The sequence below is a fragment of the Hibiscus syriacus genome, unplaced genomic scaffold, assembly GCF_006381635.1.
Source record: "Hibiscus syriacus cultivar Baekdansim isolate YM2019G1 unplaced genomic scaffold, ASM638163v2 tig00000340_pilon, whole genome shotgun sequence".
Lineage (NCBI taxonomy): Eukaryota > Viridiplantae > Streptophyta > Magnoliopsida > Malvales > Malvaceae > Hibiscus > Hibiscus syriacus.
Window position 1 is genome coordinate 12,883,598 of NW_024061783.1, and position 10,905 is coordinate 12,894,502.

A 10,905-nucleotide genomic window follows, 5' to 3' on the forward strand; every position below is an offset into this window, starting at 1 on the left:
TATATCATATTCTCAAGCTTGGAGAGCCAAATGTTATGCCTTGGAATTGTTGAGGGGGTCGCCAGAAGCATCGTTTGCCCAACTGCCGGCTTATTGTCACAATTTAAAGCTGAAAAATCCTGGGTCGGTAACTCATATCAAAACAGATAGAGATGGACGCTTTGAGTTGCTGTTTATCGCCATTGGTGCTACGGTTAGTAAATCAATATAATTTTGTTGACTCATTTTTGTTAGTTACATGCATTTCACATTTAAATGATTATATTTCTTGTGTATATTATTTTGTAGATTCGTTCGTTTATTACTTGCATGCGCCCAGTTATTATAGTTGACGGAGCACATTTGAAAGGTCGATACCTTGGAGTAAACTTATTAGCAGTAGCCATGGATGCTAACAATGGGATATTGCCAATAGCTTACGGGGTTGGCAAATCTGAAACCTCTGATTCATGGACATGGTTTATGGGGCATCTTAGGGATTGCATAGGTCCTATTAGCAATCTGACAATCATATCCGATAGGGCAAACTCAATTGACAACGCTGTTAGAAGGTGTTTCCCAGATGCTTTTCATGGACTTTGTGGTGTTCATTTGTATAGAAATCTAAAATCAAGGTCTGCTGGTATAAAAAAGCACAAATGGACATACTGGAAGGCTGTAAAAGCTTATCGGGAAGTGGATTTCAATAAGCATATAAATTGTTTAAGACGTGTTTTGCCTCAGTGTGCTCAAACACTAGAAGATGTCGGGTTTGAAAGATGGTCAAGAGTACATCAACTTGGAGCAAGATATGGTTTCATGACGTCTAATAGTGCAGAATCAATCAACGCTCTAAGTCGTCATTCCCGGAAATTACCCATTACTATGTTAATGGAGTTTTTTCGAGCCTCTATTCAACAGTGGTACTACAAGAAAAGAAACCATGCAGGTATTATTTCTTTGAATTCGTAACTTATCATATTTATATATTTTACTAAGTATTGTTTATTTAAATTTACAGGAACATTGGAACATCGTGTTACACCATGGACTGAAAAAAGATAACGAAACGTGTTGTGAAGTCAACGTCATGGAGAGTTGAACCATGTTCAAACACTTTGTTTCAAGTACTGGATAATAACTTAAATGGGCTAGTCGATCTAAATGCAAAGACGTGTAGTTGTATGAAATGGCAAACATCTGGTTATCCGTGTGGCCATGTTATAAAAGTTGCTCTTCATTTAAACCAAGATGATTCAAGCGCATACGCTATGGATTGCTACACTACAGAAGTTTATCGACAGACTTATGCCGAGATTGTCTACCCTATTCCACATCCTTCTGAGTGGGACATACCAGATGACTTACAAACAGTTTTGCCACCAGCCATGGACAGAAGGCTACCTGGCCGACCAAAAAGTCACGATCGTATACCGTCTAAGGGTGAAGAGAAGAAGAGATCGACATGTAGTCGGTGCAAGGAAAGTGGTCATACAAGGTTGACATGTGGATCACCAGTGCCATCAAAATCATCTTTTCCTCTACCAAAATATGGATCCTCATCAAAATCCAAAGCTCATATGGTGTGAACTTTGTATTATGTAAACGTTGTTATTCAGTTGTATTATGTAAACGTTTTAACATTTAACATTTTATGTGTATTATGTAAACGTTGCCATCAAAAGCTCATATGCAAACGTTGTATTATGTGGATTTTATGTGTGAACTTTTAACATTTTCAGTTGAATTAATGACTCAGGCCAACCATTTTGACTTAACCAACTCTTGTTATTCAGTTGTTATCACTATTAGGCATGCATTTGACTATCGCAACACGGAAAATACAATCGCAACGCGAAATGAAAATCCCAACATGAAAATCGCAATGCGGAAATGAAAATCGCAACGAGAGAATCGCAATGCGAAATGAAAATCGCAATGCGAAATGAAAATCGCAATGAGAGAATCGCAATGCGAAATGAAAATCGCAATGCGAAATGAAAATCGCAACGAGAGAATCGCAATGCGAAATGAAAATCGCAATGCGAAATTAAAATCGCAATACGAAATGAAAATCGCAATGCGAAATGAAAATCGCAATGCGAAATGAAAATCGCAACGAAAGAATCGCAATGCGAAATGAAAATCGCAATGCGAAATGAAAATCGCAACGAGATAATCGCAATGCGAAATTATAAACGCATTGCGATTTTCATTTCCGCATTGCGATTTTCATTTCGCATTGCGATTCTCTCGTTGTGATTTTCATTTCGCATTGCGATTTTCATTTCGCATTGCGATAGTCATTTTTGCCTTCAACATAATGCAGATTGAAATCAACAAAATCAACCATTACATTTCAATCAATTAAACAAGCACAAATAAGAATTATGTTCGCATCAATTACACAAATCAACTTTTACAAATCATCTTTTACAAATCAATTAAACAATCAAAAATTGAATCAACTTTTACAAATCAATTAAACAATCAAAAAACAATCAATTAAACTATTGAATCAACTTTTGCAGCTCGACATCATTTTCACGCAGTTCACTTCTGAGATTAACCTGCAGAAACCAAACATTTGTTCAAACAACACTTTCTACGCAAATTATTGAATTCTAATTACTTAACCAAACATTTTCATTTATAAGTATATAAACTTACCAATTGTTTATGGACATTTTTATAACGCGGATGCAGGTAGGCAGCGTCTCGTATATATCGATTTAGCCATATAATGCCGAAACCACAAGCCTACTGCAGCTTTATCTCTATCGGTGGGAGGTAGATACTTGATGCTTCCCGTCGTCAAACGCTCCAACGCCAAGCATACGAGAGGACCACAATCTCCTCTGGCTCCGCTCGTTTGTTGTGGCGCGGTCTCGTCTCTAATAACTGTAATATTGAGCTTCTTTGGCTTCTTGTTTCCAGAACGAGTCCAATAATTGATCGCATCCAAGAATTTAGCCAAATGAGAGCTCCATCCCTTAATAACATCTCTTAAATCAGCCAATGATATGTAATTTATCATGCTGTCATACACTATTGTCTTAAGGGATGGGAGCTGAAGCTCGACGAGAATCCAATGTTTACGTTCCAAAACAGGGATAAACACCTGCAATCATAAGTAATAATTCATTCATTTGCGCACTTATTTCATAAAACCTTTAAACTCAATCTAAAATAAATACTAACCTTATCGACCTCCCACCATGCAGGATAAAGTTTAGCTTGTCCATTGCCCAAATCAAATGATTCATCTCGTGCATTCTTCAAGTGAACGGCGTGAAAAGACGTCGGCATTATTGTATATCGTATATTTTTATTTTTCTTAAGTTTTCTTATTATTAGAAGACGTGTCACCCACGCATCGATATGCTGTTTTACAAAAAAAGACATATATTAGTGACTTACATAAATTTAAAAAAAAAATTAATCAAATTGAAATATAAGAAAAATATAAGACTTACCCCCCCATCGAAATAGCCATTGTCTTCGACCCCTAATAATACGCCCCACCAAGGCCGTTCAAGCAACAAAAAGATATCATCGGTGAGCTTGCATATGTCAGTGAAACACCCCTTGCTCCGCTCATGTAGATAAAAATCAACTGCGGTCTTAGCCCAAAGGGTGTTATCCAAAATTGTGTCCGGTAGTTGTTCCCTCTCCTCTTCAGATACCGGTATGGTACTGGCCGGTAACTCATACGAGAGCCAACTCTCATCCATCATGTCCGGAACCGGTGGGGGTTTCTCAATACTTCGATATATTACCCCATGTGAATCGGGCTCTGGAATGGTGGGAGGGACCTCTTCAACGATGACAGTTGCCTCTTGAACGGTGGGAGGGGACTCTCGAGGAATGATATGGGGGGCCTCTTCAACGATAGGAGTGGACTCTTGAGGGATGACAGGCGAGTCGGGCTTCTTCTTGCGGTGTCTTCGCACTATTGGGGTGTACGGAGACTTAATAGCACGTGCACGCTGTCTGATGCGTGAACTCCGTCGTGCAAGCATAACCCGACGTAAAGCATCCACTCTATCGGGCCGCTAAATAATTAAATACAAAAATCAGTAAATAAACAGACATGATATTTAAACAGTGAAAACAAAGACAAATATGTTTCAAACTTGCATTGTATTCACCCAAGTCATTATTCTATCATAGTTCACAAAATGCATCAGATAACAAAGAAAAATATGTTTCAAACTAATACCCTGAAGTTAGTATTTGTCTTTGATTTGTCTATTGGTTGAAGTAATGCAATCCATTCAAGTTTCAATTTGCAGAAGAAGAAATAGTTTACTTTCGCAACACGAAACTTAAAATCGCAACGAGAAACCAAAATCGCAACGCGAAATGAAAATCGCAACGACAGAATCGCAATGCGAAATGAAAATCGCAACGAAAGAATCGCAACGCGAAATGAAAATCGCAATGCGATTTTGGTTTCGCGTTGCGATCTTGTCGTTGCGATTTTGGTTTCGCGTTGCGATTCTGTCGTTGCGATTTTCATTTCGCGTTGCGATTTTGGTTTCGCGTTGCGATTTTAAGTTTCGTGTTGCGAAAGTAAACTATAAATTCTTCTGCAAATTGAAACTTGAATGGATAAATTTACTTTCAACCAAAAGACAAAACAAAGACAAATACTATTTCACAGTGTTAAAGAATACACAGTTTAGCAGAATTGGCAGCAACCGAACAAATTTACTTTCAACCAAAAGACAAAACAAAGACAAATACTATTTCACAGTGTTAAAGAATACACAGTTTAGCAGAATTGGCAGCAACCGAACAAATTTACTTTCAACCAAAAGACAAAACAAAGACAAATATATTTCACAGTGTTAAAGAATACACAGTTTAGCAGAATTGGCAGCAACCGAACAAATTTACTTTCAACCAAAAGACAAAACAAAGACAAATACTATTTCACAGTGTTAAAGAATACACAGTTTAGCAGAATTGGCAGCAACCGAACAAATTTACTTTCAACCAAAAGACAAAACAAAGACAAATACTATTTCACAGTGTTAAAGAATACACAGTTTAGCAGAATTGGTAGCAACCGAACAAATTTACTTTCAACCAAAAGACAAAACAAAGACAAATATATTTCACAGTGTTAAAGAATACACAGTTTAGCAGAATTGGCAGCAACCGAACAAATTTACTTTCAACCAAAAGACAAAACAAAGACAAATACTATTTCACAGTGTTAAAGAATACACAGTTTAGCAGAATTGGCAGCAACCGAACAAATTTACTAAGCAATCTAAGTGAAATGGCTAATCTAAGTGAAATTACGAGTAAATTTATCATTAAGTTAAATATGGAAAATCTTAAACTTACCGCGTTGCGTAGAGTATGAACCTCATTCTGCAACGATACTATCATCTCACGTAGAGCGGCAACCTCACCACGTAAAGTTGACACCTCCACACGCCATGCACCATCGTTATCGCGTAGAGTACCGATCTCCTCACGCAAGGCATTGACCTCATCACGTAACTCCCTTGACTCATCCCGTTGAGGTGGAGGTGGAGAACAGGGAGATAGGAGTCGTGGCATCTTTGCCGGTCGCCTATCATGAGGTGATGGTGGAGAAGAGGCTCGATGATGTGACGGGATAGGTGATGGCTCTCGTTCTAGAGGTGTATAGTCGTCACGATCGGGTGATGGCTCTAGGTGAGGTGATGGCTCTCGAATTGGAGGAAGTGGATGCTGCTCATCATCCGTGCCATCAAAAAAACTCTGACTAGCTTGCCACCAATCAGTGGCAAGCTCTTCCTCCGTGGGTGACAGTCTTTGTAATGGAATGTTGGCCTCCTAAAATATAAAACTCAAACAAAGTTAAACGTCTACTATTAATAACTTGTTTATATATTATATGAAAGTATTTGTGTTAACTTACATTATTTATTGTGGCATATGGTATTAAGTCTTCCCAATCCAACAGAGTTTTCCTCTTCCAGGAAATAGCCCTGGGAATATCATTTGACGTTTTTATTGCATATGTACGCATGCTGGGGAAAGCCTCGAATATCCAAATCTACAAACAATATAATAACAAAATTAGTAATTGTTAAATAATTAATTATAATTTTAGAAACATTATATAGAAATTCTTACCTTAAAGGCCCAAACAAAGCCTGACAAAGTGTATTTGGACCCATCGCCCCGCAAACTTTTGCGGTCATCAAAGGCAGACGACAACTTAGTCCAGGTAGCTTTCCATATATACGAACCCCACGGAAACAGATTCCATGCATTCAGGTCCTCTACCAATATTATTAGCTCCCGATGAATAGGTTGTCTGGCCTCTCTGCCTAAAAAGCCGGCATACACAAGTAGTAGAAGGCATACTCGGACAACATCGACGTCTTCCATCCGAGTGAAACCAGCTTTCTTATTAAATAATTTCTTCAGGTCGTCGACATGTAGGTTCGGCTTCTCCATTGACTCATCCGGAAAAACCCGGGATAACCATGATGGGCGGGCGATATGACGAGTGTACCGGCCTACATCATCGTGTCCGAATCGTAGACCAGTGATTAAGCAGAACTCCTTCCGCCCAAAGCAAGTATACGCTGGTGGAAAATGAAACCATATCTCTTCCTCACCACGTTGTATACTGTCGGGTAGATTTGATGTCATGGTCTGAAGCCACAAATGGGTCAAATTAGCATCTCCACCCGGATGCTGTACTCTCAGCCATGGCCCGAAGCAGGTTTCCTCAAACAATTGTCTTTGAGCAGGTGAAAGCTTCTTTGCAATTGTAGTGGCCAGGCTGACTTTATTTCTCAAGGTCAATTGAGCCGAAAAAAATTTCTACAAAAACAATAAACATACCAAGTTAGATATACCAAAAACTACACTGTGAAGATATACCAAAAACAATAAACATAAAAAGTAGTAGTTTATTCTTGAAACTAAAATTTGCAACACTGTTTTGTCTTTTGGTTGAAATGAAAATCGCAACGAGAGAATCGCAACGCGAGATGACAATCGCAACGAGAGAATCGCAACGCGAAATGAAAATCGCAACGAGAGAATCGCAACGCGAAATGAAAATCGCAATGCGATTTTGGTTTCGCGTTGCGATTCTCTCGTTGCGATTTTCATTTCGCGTTGCGATTCTCTCGTTGCGACAGTCATTCTCTCGTTGCGATTTTCATTTATCTCGTTGCGACTCTTCTGCAAATTGAAACTTGAATGGATTGCATTACTTCAACCAAAAGACAGAACAAAGACAAAGACAAATACTAACTTGAAAATCGCAACGAGAGAATAGCAACGCGAAATGAAAATCGCAACGACAGAATCGTAACGCGAAATGAAATCTAAGTGAAATGGTTAATCTATTATTGAAATGACCAGTAAACTTATCATCAGTTTCAATATGAAAAACCTACAATAATGCAAACATTTCAAAATAAAAATAATTAAAAAAACTAACCCTCGGAGGTTGATTTTCCATTTCTGAATATTGTGAGGGATTTCTGACCGTGAATGGTTGTGAGGGATTTCGCCGGAGATGGGGACGGAAATCTTCGGAGATGGGGACGGATTTCTTCGCCGTAGAGAGTGAGAGATGGAGATGGGACTGAGTTGTGATTTTAGGTTTTAGGTTATGAGTTGCGATTACGGGATTTTGTCTTAATATTCTTTTTGTAATTTGAAAATAAAATACGCGTAGCGATTATAATGGCGCTTTAAATATCGCGTTGCGATTTACGGATACGCGTTGCGATTTTATGTATTATCGTTGCGATTTACGGATACGCGTTGCGATATACGGATACGCATTGCGATTTACCCATACGCGTTGCGATTTACGGATACACGTTGCGATTTACGGATACGCGTTGCGATTTATGTGTTCGCGTTGCGATTTTCATATTCGCGTTGCGATTTTGGAAAATCGCAATGCGAATTTGTACTATCGCATCGCGATTTTCAAGAATCGCGTTGCGATTTTGGAAACTGATTTGCGATTCTGGAAACTGATTTGCGATTCTGGGGATCGCGTTGCGATTTTTATTTCGCGTTGCGATTTTGTTGGTCATTTTGGCAAATCCAAAAAAAGTTGGTTAAAATCGTATATTATAACTTTTTTTTGGTCACTGAGGCGATTTTCTCTTCTTTTAAATTACTAAAATACCGATACTTTTATACATATTCTTATAAAGGTATCGATACATGTATACTTTTAACCGGTTTTCATTACTTTCTTATATATATTACTATATATATCGATACTTCTGTGCACGGTATCAATACCTATCGATAAACTAGGTTTGTCGTTACCAATTTTTTTAATATTTCTTTATGTTTTCAACCTACAACATTATTATTAGTCAACATTTTCAATAACGCTTAACTAACTTTAATAAGTATCTTATTAAATTTACGGTCACACCATTTCTTACCAATATATTAATCAGATTTTTCTTAGGCAAACAAGTTAGCGTCTTCCCCACTTCAAAAACAAGAACGAAAAAAAACCTTCTTTATTCATTTATAGATTTTCAGTGGTACACAAATCTGACCGTAAATATCCAATTATTATAATCACACCATCTAAACTCAAACCTCATCACTGACGCAACCCAACCAATCTTCGTCGTTTCTTCTTTTAAATCTCGCCATTTGACCCTTTTATATATATATATATCAGCGTAGGTACGTTAACCAGGGCGACAGGAGAGATTTTAAGAGATCGGGGAGCAATGGAAGCTGTTGTAGCCGCGAAACCAGTGATCAAAGTGGCTGCCCTTTGTGGGTCATTAAGGAAAGGCTCTTATAACAGAGGCTTAATTCGAACCGGTAAATGTTTTCAGTCCTCCTTTAATTTGTTTCTTTCGGATTGGGATTTTTATTTGGTTCTCTGTGAATATTGATTTGTTTATGTTTTTGTTTTTCAGCTTTGGAGATTAGCAAGGAGTCCATTAATGGGATTCAGATGGAATACATCGACATTTCACCACTTCCAATGCTCAACACAGATCTGGAAACTGATGGGAAGTTTTCCCCTGTTGTCGAGGCTTTCAGGCAGAAGATTTTAGAGTCTGATAGCATCCTTTTTGCCTCCCCGGAGTACAACTATTCGGTTACTGGTATGTTCATGCCTCTCCTCTTAATTTTACTGTATTTCTGTGCAATAACCAATTGAATGATCTTGGTAAAAAGATTCTTATTCTCTAAGAAAAAGATTCGGTTGAAATAGCTGCGAACGTAGGATAAATGTTTTGTTAATAGAATAAGAAAAATTTTGAACAAATATTAACTTAGATCTCGAACTATTAAAAAATATAGTAATATCGGTGTAAAGGATTGTTGTTATGTATAAAATTCGGGTTTGAACTGTTGCGGGTGCATTATTAATAGATTACGATAAATTTTGAATAAATACTACCCAGGGACAAAGCTTTGTTGAGGCCTAGAGGGGCCTCGACCTTGTAAAAATTTTATATACTCGTAGATTTTGATCTAATAGTATTTTGATTCATGTCAAAATAGACATTCAGTTAAAAAATACAAAATATTATGAAATATTTAATCAAATAGAGGCCAAACTAAAGAAAGACAATATCATGTTCTCAAAATTTTTAGTCTTATAACAATTCAGGATATTATAAGTTTAAATATTAGACAAATTAAATATTTTCTTTTGAATTTTGAGTTTAAATACTTAATAAGTCATTGCATTTTTCTTTAAAAATTTAATATTTCGGCCCCTACTAATATTTAGTCCGACTCCGTCATTGCTACTACCTTATGTTAGTGTATTTCATTAAGAATTTATATGTATTGATAGTTTAGATATCTATAAATTCTCAATGAATCAGATGAACAAACTATTTATATTTGTAGATTAGTCACTCTATATCAAAGCAAGCCATATCACATTATATTATTATATTCCCCATTCTAGCACCTCTGAAGAATGCAATTGACTGGGCTTCAAGACCACCAAATGTATGGGGAGATAAAGCGGCTGCTATCATAAGCGCTGGAGGAGGCTTCGGTGGTGCTCGGTCGCATTATCATCTTCGCCAGATCGGGATTTATCTCGATCTCCATTTCATCAATAAACCCGAGTTTTACTTGAATGCGTTTCAGCCTCCGGCAAAGTTTGATAGTGATGGCAACCTTATTGATCCATCGTCGAAGGAGAAGATAAAGGAAGTTCTTCTATCCTTGCAAGCATTTTCCCTGCGACTCAAGGTAAAAAGTAAGTAAACAAATCTCTATCTCAATTGTTCCGTTGATACTGTGGTGGAATAGTATTTGCTGTATTTTTGGATTTCCTATTGTAATGGCGCAATTTGATGTACTAATAACCAAATGCTACTTACACAAAGGAAAAAAAAAACCATACACATTTGGCAGTCCATTGTTTACAAGCATGACCTAAATCTCGGTTGATCGATTACTCGATTCAGTTTGTTTTTATATTCGAGTCGGAAAACAGTTTCGACATATTTTACCATCCAACCGGTACAATTCTTATTGTATGCATCAATCATGGGTGTACCTTTTTACCTGAAAATGTCTACAATTACACCCCTATCAACCATCAATGGTGAAACTCATCGTACAAGGCCAACAGATTCATTGGAAACATTTTGGTGTGTAATATTTCACAAAAATAATTATTAGTGTTGCATGAAATAGTGATGATAAAATAATATAAATAAAGCTCAACTCATTCTTGTCAATAAATAAATTGATACTCTCTTGTGCAGGAAATTACTGCCGAAGAGTAATTATAATGGAACAAGTTCCGGTGAAAAAAGTATTTAGTGAATCAGATTCAATCCAAATTAAAATTTAAAAAAATTCTTAACGTAGATAGTTAAGAATTTTGAGAAAATATTTTGTATGGATAGTTAAGAATTTGAGAAAATCGTGATT

General features: G+C 37.1%; 1 protein-coding gene across 1 annotated transcript; it reads left to right on the plus strand.

Moving 5' to 3' along the window:
• The first annotated feature begins 8,544 nt into the window (after window positions 1-8,544).
• On the plus strand, window positions 8,545-10,376 carry LOC120198848 (NADPH:quinone oxidoreductase-like). Its single transcript, XM_039200098.1, has 3 exons — window positions 8,545-8,814; window positions 8,913-9,104; window positions 9,923-10,376. Exons 1-3 carry the CDS (start codon window positions 8,718-8,720, stop codon window positions 10,228-10,230), a joined length of 597 nt encoding a protein of 198 aa, XP_039056029.1. The 5' UTR covers window positions 8,545-8,717; the 3' UTR covers window positions 10,231-10,376.
• The last annotated feature ends 529 nt before the right edge of the window (window positions 10,377-10,905 follow it).